At 42.2% G+C, this 26,348-nt stretch overlaps 1 protein-coding gene across 1 annotated transcript in view; it reads right to left on the bottom strand.

Moving 5' to 3' along the window:
* LOC126470645 (protein obstructor-E-like) overlaps nucleotides 1-25,968 on the bottom strand; it is a 47,825-nt gene extending 21,857 nt beyond the window's left edge. The window contains exons 1-2 of the mRNA XM_050098627.1: nucleotides 25,882-25,968; nucleotides 1,065-1,268 (exon numbers count right to left, since the gene is read on the bottom strand). Coding sequence (XP_049954584.1) covers nucleotides 1,065-1,268; nucleotides 25,882-25,930 — 253 coding nt within the window. The 5' untranslated portion in view covers nucleotides 25,931-25,968. The remainder of the gene's footprint in view (nucleotides 1-1,064; nucleotides 1,269-25,881) is intronic.
* Between the last annotated feature and the right edge of the window lie 380 nt (nucleotides 25,969-26,348).

Below are 26,348 nucleotides of genomic sequence, written 5' to 3'. Positions count from 1 at the left end.
ATTTACATGAGATGAAATAGTGTCAAGACAGATGCCAGAACTGTCTATTTTTAAAACATTAAAATGTTTATTGTAGTAGTCTCAATGATTTGTGGCAATTTGCAACTGAGACAGTTACAATAAATATTTTAGAATCAGAAAATCATATAACTGACAGGAGAAGTCATCCAGACCACTGTACATCGTATTTAGCCAGTTACATGTAATTCATCGAGTCAGTTCACGGCAGCAAATTTTACATTCTCTCATTTACTTTCCTCAAGAAGATCCTGGTCTACCACACAATTCATTTAGGTAATCCACTACATTCAAGGACGAAATATTTTAGTAACTGTTCAGAAATAATCCTGAAGGCAGAGAAGAGTACTTTTACAACGGCTGGCTACCTTTTCTTGCACAAAGGAACAAAGGAAAGCAAAAATAATTACCGTAGCACAGCAATTTTCACAATAGAAAACCTTTTCATAAACACTGCGCTTTGAACGTAAGTTAAGAACTGTAAGTCAACAACTTCACACTTATTAAAGCTCAAGTTATCTTCTCTACATTAATGTTGAATTGAATGAGTCATCTGTACAAGCTCCCACAATCTGAACACCATCAGTCGTTTAAAATAAGCTAGGACCTTCCAGCAATGAACGTAAATGTTAACAATGCGAGACAGAAGTAACTGTCGCGATTTCGATGCCCCTTAACGTAATTACTGTCCTGCTAGTATGAGTCAGTTCACACTCTTGTCCCTCCCCCCAGCACTCTGATCACATTTCCCTCCGTCCTGCAGAATTTTCATTTAAGCAATTTCCCATGCTGCTTATAACGACTTCATCACCGCCTACACTTCATGCTGTTGTTAACAATAATTCGTCTACTGCTTTGTTTCTACGGACTCGAAAACGTGGAGGTCACCTCTGTCGATTACGTTCCTTCACACACTCGATAGTGTTAGTAGTGAATGTAGACATACAAAAACCTAATGAAAGGCATGCAGGGTAGGAACTGACTGACTGACTCATTCAACACTGGTGACACGTAGAGAGACGGACACAGAAGGCGAGATCTCTTACGCAGCTCAGTCCGGTCGCCGCAGTCGACGTTGTTGGGGTTGTCGCAGCGCGCCTGGTTCGGGTTGCTGTCGTCGAAGACCAGTCCGTCTGGGCAGAGCAGCTCCTCGGGTCTGTTGCTGACGCACTTGTAGTACAGGTCGCACTGCACAGGGTCCGGGAAGTAGCCGGACGGCTCGGGGCACTTGAACTGCGCTGCTGCCGAACCTGTCAACACAACACACGTACTCACCCTGCCGGTCAGATTCATTTCCTCGTTGCATGCGATGATCTGGATAGCCCTGCCAATATCTTCATTACACTGATCAGCCAAAACGTCATGACCACTGCCTACCGTGACGTTGTATGCCGCCTGGTGGCGTTTTGGGCACGTGACGAGCTGACGAAAGTATGTCAGCCGAGCAGACACGGACGGGGAATCTTCCTAGCGAAGATATGGGCTGCAGGTGGGGAAATCCATTGAGATAAGCCACTTTGACAAAGAGTGGATTACTATTACGCAAAGCGGCCGAAGGTTCATGTCTTAATGTCGTGAGCATCTACGGGAAGAGGTAGAAGGACAGTGAAACTACCTCTAGGCGCTAAATAGTTGGACGTCCACGACTCTTCACTGAACATGGGGTTCGGTGGCTTGTCTGCAGTGTAAAATAGGATAGATTGTAATCTGCAGCAATTTTTCCAAAAAATCACAGTGCTGGTGCACGCTCAACGCACAAGAGTTCCGGGGCACACCGTTCATCGTACATTGTTGAACATAGAGCTACGCAGCCCATCACCCCTACGTGTTCACTTGTCGACCTAACGACATCGTCAGTTACGATTGCAGTGGGCACGGGAACATCGGAATTCGATCGTCACTTAATGGAATCGTGTCGGCTCTTCGGGTGAACCACATCTTTGCTACACTAGATCGCTGGTCGTCTCTACAAACTCCATCATCGAGGTGAACGGCGGCTTGAAACCTGCAACGCGCCACTGACGCAGGCTGGTGGGACCAGTATTATGCTACGGGAGACATTCCCCTGCGCTTGCATGGGACCTGTAGTAGTAATCTGAGACACGCTGACAGCTGCGAACCACCTGCGTCCCTTCATGCTTGATGTTTTCCCCAACGGCGATGTCATCTTTCAGCAACATAATTATCCGTGTCCCGGAGCCAGAAATGTGCTACATTGATTTGAGGGGCGTTACAGTGAACTCGCGCTGATATCACGGCGACCAAATTCGCCTGATGTATATCCTGTGGAACCCATCTGGGTCGCTATCGGACGCCATCATCACGTACGCAAATCAGCACCCCCTTATTTACAAGAATTGCATAACGTGTGCGTAGACATCCAATGTCACATATCTCCACAAACCTACCAACAAACTGTTGGATCCCTGATACGCAGAATCAGTGATGTATTTCGTTCCAAAGACGGACACCGAAGCTATTAAGCAGGAGGTCTTAATACTTTGACTCATCAGTATATGTCCGCCAATAACGCTGAAAGTATCAATCCAATATCAGTGTTTATAGCCTGGGATACAGGAAAACCCAGGAACAAAAGGAAGATTTTAGGCTTCGTATGAGAAACAGAAAGCAGATTCATTAGGGGCAAGAGTAAATGAAATAATCCATTGCTTCCTGAGGGATGGAAGTGGAGAGGAACTGTTATTGCCACTGCACATGAAATGAAATGAGCGTATGGCATCGTTGGGTGGGAGGCCTCATCCGGGAGAGTTCGGCCACCAAGTGCAAGTCTTATTTCAGTCGACGCCACATTGGGCGATGATGAGGATGAAATGATAATGAGGACAACACAATACCCAGGCCCCGAGCGGAGAAAATCTCCAACCCGGCCAGAAATCGAAGCCGAGCCCGCTTAAATGGGAGGCCAGGACGTTACCACGCAGCTAAGCAGGCGGACACTGCAGGTGAAGGAACGGGTTGCGGAAAATCATGGAAGATCATATAGCAATACACAACAAACCTGGTAAAAATCTTTATGGAGAGGCGTATAGCTTCTGCTAACTACATTCTGAGGGGAAAGTATTGGATGGTGAATTGATAACATCTTCACATATTATGATTGTGCACATGTAACCGAATATAAATGTCCCTTTCTCTCTCTCTCTCTCTCTCTCTCACTTATACACACATACATACACGCATGAACGCTCTCACAAGAACGTACGCATGCACACTCATACGCACGAGCGCGCACGTATTCATGCATTATCTGTACAATGTACGGACCAGTGAGAGGTATGGTTTGAAAATGTCCTTCAAGGTGGAACAGCCAATCCATGACTACTTTCTTGTGTCCAGTGCGAAACTATTTATACTACTACTTTTTATGTGCATATTTCCGAAATAGTTCGCAAAAATTTCACGGTAGTTTCTTAAATAATGTAGGAACATAACTATTCTTAATTACATCATGTATTTGAGCCAAAGATCACTTCGCTGAATCTATCAGCCCTTTCGTAGCTTAACTGACTGGGTTTTCGACAACTAGTGAGAAGTAACCGACAATCGAAGAGTAGGTGCATTTCTTACTTCTTTTTGGGGAAGAGACCTGCATAGATTTCGACGGGTTGTGTGATGTGGAGGTATACCCAACCAATATCACTTCCACGTAGATAGGGTAAGAGTAGTTTTCAGTCCCTTTTTTTCCATTCACCTGGGTAAATGTCTCTCCAGTTTCACGTTTCTGGTTCATAACTACAACGCACAACAAAGACTACACGACTCACAAAAAGCACAGCTTTTGTTCTTTAAGGTAACTACTAATTGTGGGACACTAAAACCAACAGGCAGCGGGGTAAAAATAAAACAATGGTCAAATCATGTTTTGCTGGATTCTGATCGTTAACGAACTCTGCCAGGACAGAAAATGGCTGAAGATAAAGAAGAAAAATGAAACGCGGTAAGACTTTTTCACTACGCTTAACGAAACGATATACTTTTGACGAGCATTGAACAGCTAACGTTACACCGATGCTAATGTCACACAGAAAAGACACCCGACAAAGTATCCAAGCACATTGAACAAATAAATAATTGTAAAAATAGAGTAATACTTTCAATACACTTCAGCAATGTATTATGAGCCACCACGTATGATTATCGAATTTAAAATTTCTGTTCATCAACCGAGGTAATAAACTGATTTTCTCTCTTTGTGTTGGTTACACAACAGCAGCAGGAGATGGTAAACATAGCTAGTGAAGATCGTTAGATGCTGGGGTTATTACACAACAGCGCGTGAGGGCAGCCGCGGAGAAAATGTGCGTGGCACGAATAAGGCAGCTTCTATCCGCAGTTAGTGTGAGAAAGGCGCATCACTGCATCTGACCTTTTGCTGCAGAAGGAGAAACTCACGGAGGTAGGTGGCACTCAGTTTAGATGCTGCAACGGCGTGCTTCACCTTTCGTGTCGGCGATGTCATTGACTTCCAACTTCCCTTTTACTCCTGGGAGACGTCCTGTTTTCCACTATTACATTATTTTCTGTCTGTTTTTTGAAACTATGACTGCATTTTCTAGTAACAGTACAGTGCATAATTCTTCCACAATATTCGTTGTTAAGTCGGCATTTGGCGCGTGCATTCTAAACAGTAACAGTAGACGTCACATAACTCGCTTATTTTTCAGGGCGAACGTGAAGAAAATTCACTCTCTCAGAGAGGTGGTTTGGTTAATGTAAGACTACAAAGGCTCTTTACTATAGGTTTCTTCTGACCACTTGCCCGCGTCTGTATGAAAACTACCGAAGTTTCGGGTATGTTGCAGGTGCCTTCATAAGGCCTCGTCGGGAATCAACGTTCAACAGGCTGTCTGCAATGGTAGCAAAAATGTCGGTGTTTTTATCACATCATGACACGGTCACACACCCAGTGACATCTTACAGAAATGGACTCCGGACAGGGAAAGTCTGCACTCTGATAGAGACTCTGTCGGCCAAGTTTCAATATGTATAATTCTGAAAATACGTTAGCAGCTATTAATGGAAAGAACTAACTGATGAGGAAAGTTTAACCTAGCTGACAACTTCAGCTTAATCGTTTTGAAAATATTTCGGCTACATTTGTTTCTGGGATATGTTTTCCTACAAACTCAGAGATTTTCTTTTGGGTGGAGAAGAATAACTGGAGTTCAACTTGGTGAATAAGTTTGTCTACCAAATGTTTATCCATTTCAGGTTCAGAATGCTTTAGCATACTGCAAACATTTTCAGGAGTCACTAGGTTTTCAAGGGGTAGCTTTCGCCTCCTGTTTTTTCGTGAATGCTTGGGCACTGGCATATTAGCTTGAAATTTTCGACAGTATTTGCTGCTTGTTACTCATCTTGTTTGTCTTTCCTTAAATAGTTGATGTGGTGTCACCGCCAGACACCACAGTTGCTAGGTGGTAGCCTTTAAATCGGCCGCGGTCCATTAGTATACGTCGGACCCACGTGTCACCACTGTCAGTGATAACAGACCGAGCGCCACCACACGGCAGGTCTAGAGAGACGTACTGGCACTCGCCCCAGTTGTACAGCCGACTTTGCTAGCGAAGCTACACTGACCGATACGCTCTCATTTGCCGAGACGATAGTTAGCATAGCCTTCAGCTACATTTGCTACGACCTAGCAAGGCGCCGTATTCAATTGATATTTATTATGTGAAGCATGTATCATCAAGAGAGATGTTCTACAATTGTGGATTAAAGTTAAGTATTACATCATCTACGTACTTTATTTGCAATTCTCAAGACATTGTCCTGTTCCAGACCTCACGCCAGTCAGCGTGTAATTAAACGTGTGCATTTCGGCCTCCTCTAGAAACACAGTGTTGGCTCTTCTGCCAACACTACAGTTGAAGACTAAGAAATATTTCGTAACAATCTTCTTTCGTTAAGTCACCGACATGAACATACTTCTTCTGTCCATCCATTGAGAAATAGTTTCCTTCTTCAAAGTTAGATTTGATGGTAACTGCTGTCGACAGATAACATGTGGAACTTTGTATACGAAAGAACAACATATTTGGGAAAGAGGGACCTCTTATATCCGGTTATATACTTTTACAGAGAATCTCATAGCCCGTTCGGAATATCTAGAAGACTCTCCGTGGCAGAAGCCTCTGATGAAACATACAGTGAAAGCTCGATAATATGCGGAAGGCTTTACTGCTCTTTGGTGTGAAGATTTAGATTTATGCTGTGTTAAATTGATTCTCTATTCGTCTAGTGTCCACGAGTCTGTTTCATTCGTCTAATAAAAACCTAGTAGGCTACATCAAGTGAAGGTGCGCAGTGATTAAGGCAATGTATTCGCTTTGGGGAGGATCTGCATTCGAATTCTCGTCCAACTACCCCTTTTATACGGACTCAAAAAATCTCTTCACGGTGTAACAGCCGATATCTTATTGTACCTTTGTCCAACTCGAGCTTGTGTTCTGTTTCAAATAACTTTTCATCTCCGATGGGATGTTGAATCCTAATCTTCCTACTTCGCATTTGGTTCTGTTCTCCAAGTAGGAATGTATTATAAGTTTCCGTCATATTTTTTTCTGAAACAAACTGCTTATAAAAATTGTAACAAAAATGTAGAAAAAGACATGCAGTGAAATCAAGCTGCATAACATAATTTATCCGAAGTCACAAAGGCATTGCTAAGACCTACGTGGAGTCCCTGCTGGACTCTGAAGGCCTTTGAGACGCAACAGGAGTAACCTTCTTCTTCCCGACAAAACAAGTCATGCAACGCTTCAGAGAGTACAGTGAACAGAGAAATCGTACCAGAGCAACAGGATAATTGTCTGTTTGGCCTTGTAAGACATCTCAAGGTTTATTCTGTCCTATACTTGACAGAAATCTCGGATCGGGAAAAGATGTTTATGAAAAGAAGTGGTGACTGGTGATATCGTATGTAAATAAAAACCAATATACATTTCCACATTAGTGAAATCTTCTACCAGCATATTATAATTAATTCCTGCTTTAAACACAGGGAACTATGCATCACATATACTGTATGCAGTAGTCTTCCTGTTTTCGGAGAGTAAGAGCTTCCTCTTTTGAAACGAAAAACTAAGTTTAAAACTAAAATATTTCACTTAAAGCCCGAATTCATTCTAACATGAGACTAGGTCATTTCAGTAATAAATATTGTCGGAGAGTTGATTTTCTCTGTTTAACCAGTAGACAGCATTGTGATGGAAATATCAGTCCGTGAGGAAAAATACATGCTCGAGACAACGGAGAAATGTGACTCATTGCTCTGTCAGGTGGAGTGCAGTCAGTTCCACATACAGATATCACGAACAAAATTTTCCGTCGTTTTCCTTGAATTCGCTTAGGCGAATGCAATGAAGGTATCTTCGACAAAACTGTGACCAAGGGAGCCACTGGTCCATCTGTATTGTCCTCTGTCCTAAAGGGACAATTGTTTTATGTGTCATTTAGCTATGTATTGAAGGCTGATAATGCATTTCAGGCATTTCAAGAAATAAATTTCCTCGTAAAATTTGTTAATATGATTTCTGACATTCTCTGCGATGTGGTACTGCTTGAGATCTTCAAATACAAGTCAACGAACCCATTTAAGATGAATACCTTCTGTTCCTTCTGCTATTAAATTGCTTTAAAAATCAGTGAACGCCCAATACATAACTACTCTGCTAAATAGGTTTCTTGCTTTTCCTTGGTACTAAGCCTTCGTTCATTCAATGAACTCCATAACTCGAGGATGATAATTTTCATCAAACGTCAGTTGGAAATGCATTATTATCAAGGTATATGTAAATAATGATGTTCACTTAATTTCTTCACTTGTTTGGCCATTCAGTCGGTAGTTGCTGTATAATTATGCAAGTTACTTCACTTTCGTCTTTTCAACTATTACAGAATGCTTAATGTTTGTCGTTCACTTATTTGTGAGACAACATTGAACTTTAAACTTTTTTCCAAGAGCTGTTTTTCGTTATCACGTAGTGTTTTATTTCGAAAACTGACAATCCCTGATTAGAAATGGTGTGTGCGCTTGTTTTTAGTAAGTGAAAAGAAGCAACTGAAATATTTTACATAATAACCTCGATTAGTATCGGCATGCACTGTCATGTTTAACATGATTCCAATGGTTAATAGCATTTCATTTTCTTCCCTTTAACCGACATTTTTTTTTTTTTAGTACAGTCTGCATTTATTTCTATGTGTAGCTGCAGTGCACGTGTATATGCCTGTCTTGAAAAAGTGAGATATACTTTCCGATTTAAATGATGACCCAAAGGCTACAAAACTGCCCGAGTTACATGAGTAAATGTACACTCTCAGTTAACATAGACAGCTTCGATACCAATCCTCTCCGGAAAAAATAAATATATAAATAAAATTAAAAACAATTTAAAAATAACAGATCCACATGAAGGAAAATGATCTTAATACTGCTCTACGAAAGAGCAACCAAACTCATAATAAATACTTGCTCGTTTATTGAAATAAATTATAAAACATACAAATCTTCAGTTTCATAAACTGCCCACGAACTCAAAATGCAAGCGGTATACTAATGCCATGTGCTAGACTCGTGTGAAATGATTGTGAATGACGTCCATCATCACACGCGGTTATGCAGTACCGTCGTCTTATTCACTGTCTTCCGAAATGTCGGAGGAAGAGACATTGAGAGTAACCTCGCACCGCCAGTCAATAACGATGCGCAGTTGTTTGTACTGGAGTGAAATCACGGGAAAAGGGTTCGTCAAGGTGAAATTTTCCTGTTGTGCCAGAAATGGAAATCAGTGCGCTGCTCTCGTAAATACTAGTCACAGCGGACGAGTAAGGAAACGCTCCCTGCGGCTGTTCAAAACTGTAAAGTGTTTTCCGATACCTTAACAAGAATGTCGCCGACATTAGAAACGCAGGTATCCTCTTAAGAGCAACCATTTGTTCAGAATGTTGATCTGTTGGAATATTTAGCTTCTTTCCTGATAAACATAAATCTATGTTGAAGACAAATCAAGTGAGAGAGAAGGACACGAGCAATGACAATTCAATGAATACACAATATCCCATCTATGACGTTTTTCGAAATCAGTTTTCCAGTGAAAAATCATTGATAACAGAAAGATCATCAACATAAACAAAAACTATGACATCATAAAAATGGAAAGTAGGATTAATTATCCTATTCCATTCGGTTCAGTTACCAACGACAACATTTAATTCTCAGTTAAAAATCTGCAAAACAAAAACTAAACTCTTCCTCTTGACCAATTAACTACTAGAAAGAGATTCAAAAAGACAACTGCAATTATCTTACCACTCTCCAACATTTCAGTTAAAAGTCAAATATTAGGTTCGGAATGGGTGGTGAATCATGGCCTGTAACCTCAAATGGAAGTAGCAGTTTGAACTCGCTTGCAAATGGTCTCTGCAATTTTCGGCTATTGAGTGAAACGTAAGAGTTGAAAATGATCAGCTCTGCGTGTAGCTAATAATCCAAAACACGCAGACTGCCGTGTTAGATGCAGAGGCCGGCCACATCGGTTACATCGGTTGCCTAACTACGGAAAGCTACTGATTTGGTACGGTTTCTGAGACTCAACTCGTTTACCTCGGAGATGAGTCTTTCGCTTAATGTTGCTGGTGGTGGTAATGTACCTGTCACCAGTGTCAAATAAAGAAAAGACGCGGTTTTTTAAAATATGATACGTTATTTTCTGTCTCTGCTAGCCATTGCTAGCCATTGTGTTAACCTGACTTTATTTTATTTAGTGTCAGACACATAACTGCACTGTTAGTAAATACGCAGTGAGCATATTTGAAGTATAATAGCATGTTTACTTTATTGTGAATGAATGTGAAAACGAAGGAAGGAAAAAAAGAAATTTGTTGGTGGTGAGTGTGATGTGTGATGTGTGTGTATTTGATCAGATGCATCATAAAGTTGAAAAACAGTCCTGAATTAAACAGCTATGAAAGAGGAGTATAGCACGAAGCCTTCGTAGGGCGCATTCATTTGGTGTTCTACAAGAACTTCGTCTTTTCTTAAGACAATTGGTGCAACTTAAGCTGCCCAAATGAATATTCATAATTTGTTAGCGCGACCGGCATTTACAAATGATGACCGTACTCGTTATAGATATATGGCAGAAAACTTTTCGTACGTAACACATCGATTTCAATTGCTCCATAAAGGATCATTGCCAGTTACGGTCACACGCCACAAACAGCAGAGCATGGGTCACGGAAAGTGTGGCTAAGATATGGAAAATGTGAATTTGGTGTCACAGACGAAAGTATTTCTCTATAGCACAACTTTAATGAGACATTATAAAACCTAGGATAAATGGTACAATAAGAATAAGAAGGAAGAAGAGAATGAGGAGAAATGTTAGAGATTGATGTTGTATTGATGTCGGTTGCACGCATCATTACACAAAAAACATAATCGCTGTACGATGAGAATGATACAAGTTAAGAAGCATTATCTTTTTGAAGGAATCATCCAGGCATTCGCCGGAAATCATTCGCGAGGACCGTTGGAAACACAAATGGTGGTCAACCGTGATCTGAACCACGCTCTCTTGAATATGATTCGAATGTCTTACTATTGTATCAGAAAAAGGAAGAAGGAAGAATAGATTTTAACGTCCTGTCGACGACGAGTTTATTAGAAACAGAGCAGAAGTTCGTTTTGAATAATAACGGGAAAAGAACAGCCCACACGTCCTTTCCAACGGAACCATACCGACAATTGCCTTAACGACTTAGAGAAGCCACGGAAGCCAACATCTCGATGCTTGAACGAGAATATAAACCACCATTGTCCCGAATGCGAATCCACTGTGCGATCGAAACGCAACCGTGCTCGGTCAAGTAGATCACGCCCGATGAACATAAATGCGTATGGTACAGATTAATAGACTGGTCTCTCCAAGTGGGGCCATCTATGAGATTGTGCGAACGACAGAAATCAGTCGCAGGCATATGTAATGCAAATATTAAGGGGGAACTTGGTTACTCGTAGAGTCTCTCACAAGAGACGGGCCTGTGCCGAGGAAACAGACTAAGGTATTTTACAATGAAGGAAGGGGTGTAAGGGTTTAACGCCCTGTCAATAGAGACACCTATAGACGGAGTACAAGTTAGGAGCGGACATGGTTATAGAAGAACATGAGGCTTTTGCTTTTCGAAAAAACTACCCCAGCTTTTGCTTTAAACGGTTTTCGGAAACCAAACGAAACCAAAATGGGGGTACCCGGACTGGGATTTCTGCATCTACCTACATACTCGGAAAGCCACTGCATGGTGCATGGCAGAAGGTACTTTTCAGCACTACTAATCATTTCCTCTCAATTGGGACGAGGAAAGAAGATTGTCTATACGCGTCAGTACAAGCCCTGATTTCTCTTGTGTTTCCGGTCCTTACGCGAAAAGTACGTTGGCGGCAGTAGAGTCGTTCTGCAGTAAGTTTAAAATTCACATTCTCTAAATTTTTGTACTTTGTGTCGTGAAAACGATGTCGTTTTCCCTTCAGGAACAGAAATTTTATATCGGGAAGAACCTTCGTAACACTCGCGTGTTGCTCGAACCTTTACTTTTTTTATTTTACATGTGGCAAGGGCCTTATCGACCATACGCCTGCTCTATGAGCCTCTTCCACTTCTGCCTGTCCAATGCACTGTTTGTCCAGTTGCTGTTGCTGTTCATCCTAGCTGTGTACTCCCGAATGTTATCCCGCTATCTGATTCTGGGTCTCCCTCTTCCTCTCGTCCCATCTATTGTTCTGCTGAATGCCATTCTATGTAGTCTATTCTCTGCATTCTTGATATATGGCCTGCCCAATTCAACCTTCTCCTCTTGAGCACTTCGACGATGTTACTGTGTTTGTACAGCCCTCTTAATTCTTCATTTCTTCTTTTCTCCATTCCATATTATTTTCGTCGTATACAGGTGCAAAAATTTTCGTTAGTACTTTTATTTCGAATATTAACAGTTGCTCGAACCTACCGATAACAAATCTAGCAGTAAGCGTCTAAATTACTTTGTTGTTTTCCTTTAATAATACGTGGTGGCGATCCCAAAAATTTGAACAGTACTCAAGAAAGAGTCACACTAGTGTTCTGTACGTGGTCTCCTATATAGATGAGCTACAATTCCCTAAAAATTCTCCCAGTAAAACGAAGTCGACGATTCGCCTTCCCTACTACCGTTCTTCCGTAGTCGTGCCATTTCATATCTTTTACTAACTTTATTCCTGTGTATTTAATACGCATGACTATGTCAAGCAGGATAATACTAACACGAGTAATATGTTCGAAAATTACAAGACTGATTTTCCTACTCATCTGTATTAAATTGCATTTTTCTACATTTGTGCAAGCTGCCATTCCTCATACCAAATACAGATTCTGTCCAAGTCATCCTGTACCCCACTAATCATTCAATGACAACGCTATACCGTGTGCTAAAGCGTTATCAGCAAACAGCCGCAGCATGCTGCTCACCCTAAATGCCGGATCATTTATGTGTATAGTGAATAAGAGTGGTCCTATCGCAGCACTCTGGAGCACTCGGGACGATACCATTGTCCCCGATGAACACTCGCCGTCGAGGATAACGTGCAAGGTTTGAAATGTCTTCGAGCCACTCACACACCTGGGAACCTATTCCGTATGCTCGAACCTTCGTTCACAGTCGGCAGTGGGGCACCATGTCAAACGGTTTCCGGAAATCTAGGAGTATGGAATCTATATATTGCCCTTCATCCATGGTTCGCAGGATTTCATGTGAGAAAAGGGAACGCTGAGTTTCACACGCGTGTTCCTTTCTAAATCCGTGCTTATTTGAGGACAGAACCTTTCTTGTCTCAACGAAATTTATGTATTCTAACTTACACTATTCTCAGGAATACTGCAACATATCGATGTTAAAGATATTGGTCTGTTATTTCACGTGTTAGTTCTCATACCCTTCTTATAAACTGGAGACACCTGTGCTTTTTTCCAGTAGTCAATGCTGTAGAGTATTATTTGTAAAATCAAATTTGAATTCCATGCGAACCTGGTGACTTATTTGTTTTCAGTTCTTTCAGTTGCTTCTCTATGCCAGGGATGCCTAGTACTATGTCCTCCTTACAGGAGTTGTGTGCGGCCAAACTATTGTATTTTTGTGCGACCCTACTGCGTGAATGATTTCTTGAACGAGAATTTTAAAATTTCAGCTTTCCTTTTGCTATCTTTAATCGCACACCAGGCTGGTCGACGAGTGACTGGATAGAAGCTTTCGATTTGAACCTAGCTCCTCCACAATTCACTCGGTGTTATACGTAGCACCATTTTAGGTCAACGCACTTCTTTTAAAGTTTTTACAGTGAGCAGGATCCATCCCTAAATTGTATATCAGGAAGGTCTTCAAAATAGCCATAACTTCTTCTTTGGATTCGAAAGGTTTTCCATCCACAGATTTCTTTATATGTGCAACAACTGGAAGTCAGAGGATGGTAAATCTGAGAACGGGTGCCTGCCCGAACGTTTCTTAATTCAAACCCGTAGATTTTCCATTGTATTTTCCTGACATTAGACGAACTTTTCTTCTTGCAGTCCATGCCTGTTACGTATCTTTTCATCAATAGGAGGTGCATAATATTCTCCGATACCTGTTGTATAAATTACAAGTTAATTATGTACAGTACCTTTTGTATCTCTGAAAACACTGGGTATAAGAGTTTCGATAATGACATTATGATAGCCTTTCTATACAATGCCACCGGTTTCAATCATTGCTTTGAATGTTGCTTGGTTTCTAGTGTAGACTGATGGAAGCAAGTTTCATTCAACGTAACTTAAAGGCGCACAAAAATACTTCTATTCTTTTTACTCAGGCCTGATACTGACGAGATATTTGGTTCTGCATCTTCTTTCAGTCAGCATGAAATGCGAGTACACGCGGCACCCATCTTGATTTCTCATAGTTAATTTCTCTTGTAAACCGTACACATTCTTTTGATATGATTGTGGTCTCATGTATTTAATGCATCTGTATTTACCAATTGATCTATGGCATACATCTAATTCTTTACTATTTATAACAAAGGAGCAGATTAGCTTTAAAATGGTTCAAATGGCTCTGAGCACTATGGGACTCAACTGCTGTGGTCATCAGTCCCCTAGAACTTAGAACTACTTAAACCTAACTAACCTAAGGACATCACACACATCCATGCCCGAGGCAGGATTCGAACCTGCGACCGTAGCAGTCGCACGGTTCCGGACTGCGCGCCTAGAACCGCGAGACCACCGCGGCCGGCGGTTAGCTTTAAATCTTGGCCAACTTTAGATGAATTTTCGTTAACGATAAATCGTGCATAAAAAAGAATGTACTAACGCTAAATTGACCTATTTTACACGTTTCAACGAAACATACTCATACAACTATTTTAAAAAGTTGTATAAAGGAAATTTGTTTGAAGACCAACTGCACACTTCAACTACACAACTGAGCAATATGTACCCATATAACGGAAATACAGTCGAGGCATTCTCTGGGAGAACGACTTAACTGAAATATACTGAGATCGACATACATAGCATCGAACAGTTTAAATAGTTTTTTTATTCATTTTAGTCTTCAGTACATGGACTAAGTTTCCGTCAAATATAAACGAAATATTTTTGTTTCAAAATATATGACATGATAGAGTAATATGTAAGAATTGCTGACTGATTTGGGTTTCATTTCAGTCGTTGTTCGAGAGAACGCTTCAATTTCACGTCAACTCCGTCTGTTTGTTAGAAGTAGAAATTTTCCCTCTGTCCAAATTTAGTTTTCAAAAGCCCAACGTACTATGAAGAAGAATCTCTGAAGACATATATTGGCATCTACAAGGCAGGAGTGTGTCAGACTCATCAAATACATCCCATACCGCTCCCTTATAGGCCCCATGCGTGATAGATGTCACTAAAAAAAAATCTACACAAAGCATCCAATTTTCGTATCCGTGTGTACCAATGACGAATGTACAGCCAAGATCACTGAAGTTAACTCATTTCACGTGAGCTCATAGCGACACTAATCATACGAAGGAATATTGAGGTGTAATTTCTCGTCGTCGTGAAGTTTCTTAGAGATGGGGCCTAGGTTCAGGTGGGGAGGGATAGACAAGGAAATCGGAGGCGTCCTTTTCAAAGAAATCATCCAAGCAATCAACCTTAATCGATTAAGGAAACCACGTTTAGGGAGAATTAAAATGTGGACTTATTTCATGGTGGAACAGCAGAAGTGGTGTGTAGTCTAGAATTACCAATTTTATCTCCTATCGTCTCTCTCTTTCTCCCTCTCTTTACGCTGCCAGAACACGATGCTCTAAATTCGCATCACTGACTGCGCTAATTTGAACCGTTCCGCAGGAGTGCACAAGGATCCGTTAGCCTGCAACAGACCTCTCTCTTTCTCCGTCTCTTGCTTGTCGCTCTCTCCTCCAAGGTGACGTTTCGCTGCGCATCCGTTGTTTGTACTAAACAGTGACTCGTATTTTGTACTGGCTGTACAGCTAAGCGTGATACGTGAAAATGAATCCTTGTCTTACAATCAGAAGCGAAACTTTTCAGATTTGTGTGGTGCCCAAATCATAAATCTATCTCACCGTGGTCCTCCGAGTGTCCGTCACGGTCTATGTCTGTCCAGTTAATGGCGGTTTCCAGAGAATATCACAGCTTATGATTGGGTGTAGCAACGTATTATGCGTAGATGAGAAGTGTGAGGTATTCAGGGTAATATTGTTGTTTGTCTATGAAGACGTGGTTTTTCAATACCCTGTAGGGTAGGGTCCAATCGATGGTAAGGTCACTATAAACGAAACACGAGCTTGGATTGTAGAAGAATCTGCAATAAATCTAGGAAATCAGCCGTGACATTTTAAAAGGAACTATCTAGCCATTCTTCTTAAGTGATTTACAGAAACGACAAAAAAATCTGCATTTGGAATGCCGAATGGGGATTTGAGCCCTGTTCCTCTTTACTGCGAGTTCAGTGCCTTTAGCACTACGTCGCCTCACTTGGTAAATTATCTTTTATGTTCCAGGGCTAATTTTCCATATCCTCTTAACTCTAAACAACGAAATGTAAATATAAGAAAACGTTCGACTCGGGAATCGGCTTCCTCGTGCGAGAAGGTGTGTTTATCATTCGTGAGTAGCTGAGATCTGCTTGATCTGGTGACAAGAGACTGATAGTTCTGCAGAGTGAACGCGTTTGGCAAGCAGTTCTGAATAACCCGCCTGAGATGCCAAATGTACCTCCGTCCTAACCCCACCACAGATAAGTCCTACAACTGGACTGGACATTATCAACTTAGTGAGTCGTTAGTGGATCGGAATGTTTTTTACAAAGGCGTCAATCTCTGAGAAAACTCAAGGTGCTTCTCTCATTATATTATCTGTTACTTGCTACTTTTCACTCAGTGCTTTGTCTAAATGTGTTAACGAGCAGTGCGATGTGTCCTGTTGTTGTACAATAGGCATGTACTGCTGGCGTCAATCCGCTATAGACCACGTTTAATGCTCCAGCTTTATGACTTGCCAGAAGACCGAAACTCTCCTCGATAGAAACAACACGAACTCCTCAAACAACGATCTTGTAAATCCCAGCTCGCTCCGTTCGTCTACGATACCTACAAGGCAACAGACGCCAGCAGCCAGGTTGATGGTGCTGCGTTCCTTGACATCCAGAAGCCTTTCGATATACTTCTATACTATCACCTGATGAACAAACATACAACAAAATACGGAATATCAGATCAGTCTTAACGATTGGATTGAAGAGTTCCCAGCCAATAGAAAAGAACATGTGGTTGGTGTCTTTAGGTGTAAAATTAGGTTCAGGCGCACATCAAACGAGAAAATTTAGACAATAACGTCCACAATGTACATATAACTGATACAGTAGATAACGTAGATATATCCATGAGGCTGTTCGCGGGCCGCGCGGGATTAGCCGAGCGGTCTTAGGCGCTGCAGTCATGGACTGTGCGGCTGGTCCCGGCGAAGGTTCGAGTCCTCCCTCGGGCATGGGTGTGTGTTTCTCCTTAGGATAATTTAGGTTAAATAGTGTGTAAGCTTAGGGACTGATGACCTTAGCAGTTAAGGCCCATAAGATTTCACACACATTTGAATATTTGAGCTGGTCGCGGATGATGCTGTTGCGTAGAGAAATAGCAACGCTGAAAATTGTTGAGAAGACCTGAGGATGATCGACCTCGGTTCACTAATTTCCAGGTAACTCACAGCATGAACAATAACGTATTGCGCATTAATACACGGAAAGGTCCATTACTGTTTGATTACAAAATTACCGAATAATCACTGGAAGCAGTCACATTCCTCATTTGTCTGGTCGTATACGTTCGGAGAGTTTTGAACTAAGTTGACCCCAAAAAATAGGAAAGGCAGATGCCAGACTGAAATGCGTAGGAAGAATTCTCATGTGTTTAGATAGGTACCTTACAAAACCCTCGTTCGACTGACAATTGAATATTTCTCGCCAATTGGGGGCCCGTAGTACACATAGAGTAAATAGAGAAGATCTAAAGAACTGTAACATATTTCTAAGCAGATCTATTTAATAAACGTGAAAGCGTGACATAGATGCTCAATCAAGTCAAGTGACAGACGTCAGAGGAGAGACGTTGAGCATTACGGTGTGCTTAGTGTTAAAATTCCGAAAGCGTGCGTTCCTACAAGAGTCAACCGACATATTGCTCCCCCTACATATACACTCCTGGAAATTGAAATAAGAACACCGTGAATTCATTGTCCCAGGAAGGGGAAACTTTATTGACACATTCCTGGGGTCAGATACATCACATGATCACACTGACAGAACCACAGGCACATAGACACAGGCAACAGAGCATGCACAATGTCGGCACTAGTACAGTGTATAGCCACCTTTCGCAGCAATGCGGGCTGCTATTCTCGCATGGAGACGATCGTAGAGATGCTGGATGTAGTCCTGTGGAACGGCTTGCCATGCCATTTCCACCTGGCGCCTCAGTTGGACCAGCGTTCGTGCTGGACGTGCAGACCGCGTGAGACGACGCTTCATCCAGTCCCAAACATGCTCAATGGGGGACAGATCCGGAGATCTTGCTGGCCAGGGTAGTTGACTTACACCTTCTAGAGCACGTTGGGTGGCACGGGATACATGCGGACGTGCATTGTCCTGTTGGAACAGCAAGTTCCCTTGCCGGTCTAGGAATGGTAGAACGATGGGTTCGATGACGGTTTGGATGTACCGTGCACTATTCAGTGTCCCCTCGACGATCACCAGTGGTGTACGGCCAGTGTAGGAGATCGCTCCCCACACCATGATGCCGGGTGTTGGCCCTGTGTGCCTCGGTCGTATGCAGTCCTGATTGTGGCGCTCACCTGCACGGCGCCAAACACGCATACGACCATCATTGGCACCAAGGCAGTAGCGACTCTCATCGCTGAAGACGACACGTCTCCATTCGTCCCTCCATTCACGCCTGTCGCGACACCACTGGAGGCGGGCTGCACGATGTTGGGGCGTGAGCGGAAGACGGCCTAACGGTGTGCGGGACCGTAGCCCAGCTTCATGGAGACGGTTGCGAATGGTCCTCACCGATACCCCAGGAGCAACAGTGTCCCTAATTTGCTGGGAAGTGGCGGTGCGGTCCCCTACGGCACTGCGTAGGATCCTACGGTCTTGGCGTGCATCCGTGCGTCGCTGTGGTCCGGTCCCAGGTCGACGGGCACGTGCACCTTCCGCCGACCACTGGCGACAACATCGATGTACTGTGGAGACCTCACGCCCCACGTGTTGAGCAATTCGGCGGTACGTCCACCCGGCCTCCCGCATGCCCACTATACGCCCTGGCTCAAAGTCCGTCAACTGCACATACGGTTCACGTCCACGCTGTCGCGGCATGCTACCAGTGTTAAAGACTGCGATGGAGCTCCGTATGCCACGGCAAACTGGCTGACACTGACGGCGGCGGTGCACAAATGCTGCGCAGCTAGCGCCATTCGACGGCCAACACCGCGGTTCCTGGTGTGTCCGCTGTGCCGTGCGTGTGATCATTGCTTGTACAGCCCTCTCGCAGTGTCCGGAGCAAGTATGGTGGGTCTGACACACCGGTGTCAATGTGTTCTTTTTTCCATTTCCAGGAGTGTATTTCGCGAAATGACCAAGACAATAAAATTAGAGTCGTTCCTCCAGCACACCGTTCAAGGCTGTAACAGGAAAGGGGAGAGGTGACAAAGGAGTGTTTAACGTGTATCGACAACGAGGTCATTAGATATGAAGCACAAGCTCGGATTGGGGAAGGATAGGGAAGAAAATCGGCCGTGCCTTTCCGAAGGAACCATCCCGGCATTTGCCTTAAGCGATTTATTGAAATTATGGAAAACCTAAATCAGAATGGCTGGACGCGGGTTTGAACAGTCGTCCTCCCGAATGCGAGTCCAGTGTGTTAACCACTGCGCTACTTCGCTCAGAGGTGGACAGGTGACAGTTGTGTAAGAAGTATTCTCCGTCACCCACGATAAGGTGTTTTGTGAAATATAGATGTAGATGTAAAAGTCTGAAAATATGGTAAATGGGCCGGCCAGGGTGGCCGAGCGGTTCTAGGCGCTACAGTCTGAACCGCCCGACCGCTACGGTCGCAGGTTCAAATCCTGTCTCGGGCATGGATGTGCGTGGTGTCCTTAGGTTAGTTAGGTTTAAGTAGTTCTAAGTTCTGGGGGACTGATAACCTCAGAAGTTAAGTCCCATAGTGCTCAGAGCAATTTGAACCATTCTTATGGTAAATAACGACAATACTGCATATAATTGCGGGATTCAATGGTATGTGTGTAGAAGTGGATGCCGCAGAGACTCAGCCAATTCATGGAACAGACTCCCCAGTGACCGCCAAAGGCACAGTATAACCAGTTGCAGATTATGATCCAAACTGAAGAAAATGACGCCATTCAGCTGAATTCAAAAATTTTATTTTATCCTACCATGACACTTCCGGTGGCATTTGAAAAGATCACTTCTTTCACATGATTTCAAGAAGCTCTGTGCGTAAATCGTTTGTGATAGAACCGCTGATGCTTTTGAACAAAGTTCCGGGTCTGAGTCTTCGGTCGTGTGCACTCTCTCCCTCTTATTTCTATCCATTTGCGCCGATACTTACGTCTATACTTATCGAATTTTTTGTAATTATCCGGTGTTTAACATTGGGACGTCATATTCGTAGTGGAGTGCATATACACGGTGTTCTGAAATTCGTGCCCCAGCCTCAGTCATCAAGTCTGTAAACAGCGGTAGCAACGTTGTACCATCCTTACAGTTCCTCGACAGCAGAAATCAGTTCCTTGATTACAGAGCCATTTGAAAGCCACTGTGTGAGCGTCCTCATCGTCTGAAAATCTTTTTCCTCCAGATGTTTTTTAAGCTTGCTGAAAAGATGGAAATCGTACCGTGCAAAATCTGGATTTCCCGGTCAGCATCGCCAGCCTTTAGTCAAATTGTTAGCACTGTTGCGCTACGGCTGGACGCGACATGATATTTGGTCCATACACCGCTAAAATTTCGCTATGAACCTGTGTGCGGTCTAGACGTTTTGTCTACAAGAATCATATTGTCCTGTGTATTTCAACTTTGAAGTACGTTTACAATTGCTGCGCCACTTTACTTGCACATTGTGAGGCAGATGCCATCCCTGCAGCAGCATAACTATGTCTGCAGGAAACCCGGAATATATACTCTCTTCTGACAATATCCACCATTGTTGCACTACGACCTTGGCGTGGGACGACTTGTATAACTTACTTCCTGAAGTCCCTACGTACTTTTTAAAACGAGATATACTGTATTATTTTCAGTATAATCTGTCTTCGCTGTGGGTTCCCAACATGCAGTGTTCGTAACTCACAGCACCAGAGGGTTCTCGCACAGTATAGATGGTACGGTATTTTAACAAAGTATTTTTGGTTTAACGTTGAGTATTATGCCACACGACTAAAGCTCGGCGGCAGATTTCCGAACACTTTACGCATTCAACACAATATTCCTTGAAGAAACGTCTAGAATTGTTTTCAGGCTTCCGGGACAAGGACATGCCATACGGAACTTAGGTGCTCTTTCTTCTTGTTAAGCTAGCAAGCAGCTTATGATTGTCTCACGCGATACAGTCGTGAGAGGCCTAGCTAGCGGCCCTGACTCTTGACTCCGTAAGGTGTGTGCACTGACTCACCTCCTCCCATGATAGGTCTCTCTACCGGAACACTGAAGCACCGACTTTGACGTTGTACGGTCAGTTAACAACGTGACTGTTGCAAAATTTGTTTTCCTGACGACGGTAACATTTTTAGAATACTGCGGAAACAATTTGAGGGTTAAACTTCCCGTGGACGACGAGCTAATTAAAGATGAGGGCGAGGTAGTACTAGACAAGGATAGCTCAGAAAATCCTCCGTTACATTTTCAAATGAGGCACCACAGTTTTCATTTAAATTTATTTGTGGAAACAACGGTAAATCTAAGCCCTTACGGCCGGGGGAAGGGGGAGGGGAGGAGGGGATAGTGGAGGGGAGGGGGGTTGGATCGATCATGCATCTCCCGTGTACGAATTAAATATTTGAGATTGTCTACTAGTGATCATCTTGAATGTCTTTTGCTGAAATGATTTCGGTGGACGTTTGAACATTTATTTACTTTAATGTCACAGTAGCTGCAGTTCTTCTGCAGGTAGTAGTAGATGTAAAGCATTGCATCTAGAAAATGTTGACTTGACATGAGTTTATTTATTTTCTAACATGTAAAAAAATCTTGTGTTCTCACGGGAGCGTTAAAGTTAGTCTTACACGGTATCCAATTCAGTGAAATATTTTGTTTGTGTTTCAGAGTTTAAAATAACTTGCTAAGATGTGAAGTTCCTCTTGATGTTTTTCCGTGTTTGCAATTTAAAATTTGGGTTGTTTTCAAATTCCGACTTACGCAAACGTTATTTATTTCTCTTTATTCACCCAGTCATGTTTCGACAACTACGTGCCATCTTCTGTGGGTCAAATTTCATTTCTGAAAATTACATTACAATGGAAACTGCGTTATTGTAGCTGGGCCTTTTTGCTCATTTTGGTCGTTTTTGACAACATGTCATATTTTCCGTCCTGTTGTGTGTGTCTGGTGGATATCTCCCTGCTGCTATTGAGTACACTGGTTTCACACTTATTAATAGAATTTCGCCCACCACTTTACTTCACACGTATTTTCTACAAAAGCTGACAGAACCTGATTTGAGAGGACACTTCTGTCTTCATACTATGGATTTGAACAGTCACTTCTGTCTCCAAATATGAAGAATGCAATGGAAACAGAAGAGTCTGCTCAAATTATGTTCCGTCACGTGTTGTGGAAAATACGTGTGAAGTAAAGTGGTGAGCAAAATTTTATGGATGCCAGTGTGGAAACAGTGTACCCAAAAGCAGGACAGAAAATATGACATGCTCTCGAAAACGACGAAAAACAGCACGAAGACCCATCCATAATAATGCAGTTTCACTAGCAATGTAATTTTCATAAATAAAATTTGACCTAAAGAAGGTGACACATAGGTGTCCAAACATGCCCGGATCAATATAAAGAAATAAATAGTGTTTGCATAATATTAATTTTCAAAACAACTCAAATTTTAAAGCAACTGGAGAATGTGTTTTAGCCTCTATAACGCACTATAATGTCAACCATTCATTCGATGTCGAATTCAGTTAAGTAACTTGCTGGCAAGACATAATCTGTAGCAAATACGAAACAGCGACTGTTCGAACACCATGTCTACATCATTGCGTTAACCATTAATGTAGAACAACGCTGCAAGTTATATGTACTTTCTGTCACCAAGTAAAATTCGACTTTTTATGAATGTATCATGGGAAGAGGTGAGTTTCTTAACTATTATAAAAGTAGGCTGCAACATCTAAATACCCTAGAACATTGAAAATCGTAATTTTTCTAAAAGAACTACCTAAAGGCAACTAGATAAGGAATGTTTTCACAGGTATTAAAAGCAGAAGGATGAAATCATCGGTCATTACTTCTTTCTCCAGCGACACAATTGTTTCACTGTCATAGAACTGATGAGTTAGATTAAGAGTTTCTTATTGCACAGATCAGAAGCGAAATTATCATTTCTAGTTACACCCGTAATGATAAAGTGTCAAGGAAAGATCTAACCTACTGAGGCACCAAGATAGCATTGAGCATATGCCAAGTAATTATTAATAAATACCCGGAATAGGAAGTACGAGAAGTGGTCTGCCGTGCCGAATATGTTGACATTTATTGAAGTGGGACGTGACTGGACAAACCAGCTGCGTATGTGGAGCGCCGCCCAGTTCAGCGAAAGTGGCGGCCGCAGCTGGCCTATCTAGATGTGGTGTCAGCGCCACAGGGGAACGCGTATTGTAATGCTGCCAAATCATATCTACCATCTGGACCAATACGTTGCAGATTTAGACCGCTGACGGCCCGCAATACACGCTGTCCTGTAGGCCTACAATTATCGCTTATTTGTGTTCCCGTGTGAATTATGTAACTAATAAATTTGTAATTCGAAAATATTCCTGGCTGGCAGTATGATGTCGAAGCCTGATTTTAGTTTAATTTTGATAAAATGTATTCTCTGTAGTGACATCGAAACTTTCACTGTCCTCTTTTATTATTATTATCATTATTATTCTAAACACGTTTCGTCAAGTTCTCTGAAAAGGCAGGGTTGAATCACTTATATAACACATTTTATCCACGGTTCGGAACTCTTTTCCATCTCATAACAGTTAACAATCAGGTGGCAAGCTAAGAATATATAAAGCTAAAATGTCATGTTCTGGAACTGATCCACAAATGACGATAAAATATTTAAAGCGGTAGGTATTCTTTAGTATAATGGCAGTTGTACAGTATGGCAAAAATCCAGATCGTCAACGAATGTGTCTACTCCTATATTTCGTTGTGGCTTCCTACAACAATAATACTTCACGAAAGCAAAGTCTCTGCACGTGTATTGCAGACTATTTTATTTTTGATCAGAGTCATACGAGAGCCGAAAACTGAAAGCAGTGACTTCATCAGTGTATACCTCCAGTGTGTAACAAGTAATACAGTATTGGTATGCTTTCCTGCCTTCAGTGGGGTCTAAAGTAGGTGGATCATGACTATTCTCAAAGCAAGCCATGACTTAATTCATAAAAGGTCTTTTTTAAAAGAAAAGAGTAGACAGCAAAATTCATATAAAACATCTCGAATTATAAATCGCACTTTTAAGAAAGAAGATCTTCGAAATCTTGCTCAAAGTTCTCAGTGTCTGACGGATTTTTATGTCGTAAAGTCTATACGAAAATTTTGCGTCTTAGAAATAGTTGTATTTATGCGATTTCAAGCCCGCCTTTTGTACCTGCGTTTCTTGTACCTGACAATATAAGCACCGTAAATGCTGGCCGCTGTGTTTCATTCATCGGGGCTCATATATTGGTCCACGAAACTGGTATTTGTTACAAATAAACGAGGAATATGTAACAGGCTTTTGTAAAATCTCATGGCAGAAATAATAATACTTGCATCCCGGTCTATTTAATGCCATAAATCTGTACGACTGGAAATTATAGCAAAATATAAACTAATTTAGAAGATGTTTCAGTACATCGCTAAATAAGCATAGGCTATTTTCTTAATTTTTAACATTTTTATGCAGCGACAGCAACTGGTATTGTTTATATAAGAATATACCTGCAAGTGTAGGCTGTATATTCTTATATATACATAGGCTATTTAATGAAGAGGCTGACATTTCTGGGACACCTGTGCAGGACGAATGAAAATAGATCAACCAAGCAGAAATTCAGCTACCCTCTGTTTTAAGGAAGTCGAGGAAAATCTAGGAAAGTCTGACAATTAAAATTACTTATAAGTAAATACTTTAGGATCACAGAGCGAAATCTGGAAGAGTTTCAATCTGAGAGAAGAATTTTTTTAAATTATTATCATCGACAGAATAACAAAGACAGCAGCCCAACACATGATGTCCTAGAGAAGAAGAAGATCCATGAAAGGAAAGGGAAATGAATTTTAGAGTGATCCTAAATGATTAATTGAACTATCCCTGAAATTTGAGGCCATTACATCGTTTTTTAAAGGACGTTGGAGAATGTCTAGCATAGTCTAGCAATTCATGTTATTTATAAGTTCACACATTTAGGTGCAGTTTGCAAAAGTTGCATGAGTTTCAAACTGAAAGAAGATTTTTTTTTAAAATAAATAGATTTACGTTGAAAGAATGAAAAAGAAACCAGGCCATCGGAGACATGAACAAGTCCCATAGAAGAGGAGGATCCGTAGGAGAAATTAATTTTAGCGTGATGCTAAGTGATAAATTCATTTACGAAGAATAATAATAATCGTAAAATAATTAAATAACAGCAATCTCGAATGTAATATCGAGCTCGAACTGTGCGAGACGTATGTTCGGTGCTCTGACGATATCAACCAAAAAATAAAGTGACGGCTAGAAAAAAAATGAGCATTTACTGAAATGTGAACGTTTGAAGTCGGGTATTAAGAGTGTCAAACTGAGTTTGACTAGTCCTCTCGAGAAGTGGAAGTTCTGCATTGTATCTACACTAATTTATTATTTTCGAATACGCGTCAGAACACAAAAGCACTGGTCTGTAAGAAGAGTGCGAGTAGCTGTTGGACGGATGGCGGCCGTTGTGGGTCAAGGCGGGAAAGGTTCAGCCGTTCCGGAGTGTAGGTCGCAGAGTCAATGAACTGGGAACTCACCCAAGAGGACGGCTGCGGACGCGAGGAGCAGAGCTGCGCTGGTAGCCATGGCTGAGTCACGTGAAATCTGTGAACCCTCCCGGCGCGCCTATAGCTTTATAGCAGGCGGCGGCCCCCTCCACACCCCGCACCCCCCACCCCAGGCTGGACGCGGCCCCGGCGCCGACGCCGCACGTCGCCTGATGACACCCGGCTCGGGGTGTGACTGACTTGTACGCACCCGGGGTTCTTCTCCTTCCGGCTGCCGGCAATCAGACCCTCGCAAATTGACTTTCCCGCCGCATCCGGCCCGTGAAAACCCGCCAGCGTTCTGGGAAGTAATAATGCGGGCTCGCTTCATTCCGATCGTGACATCCACGACGGTTTCTTATCTCTCGAAAATTATTAACCTTCCGACATTGCGAGCGAATCCGTCTCCTCCGACAGACGTTTCATGAAATCTTGTATCACTGTTTGTTTTCTCTGTG

This window comes from Schistocerca serialis, chromosome 3 (assembly GCF_023864345.2).
Source record: "Schistocerca serialis cubense isolate TAMUIC-IGC-003099 chromosome 3, iqSchSeri2.2, whole genome shotgun sequence".
Taxonomy (NCBI): domain Eukaryota; kingdom Metazoa; phylum Arthropoda; class Insecta; order Orthoptera; family Acrididae; genus Schistocerca; species Schistocerca serialis.
Note: the sequence above shows the minus strand (reverse complement) of the source record. Positions and strands in the feature narration are given on the sequence as shown.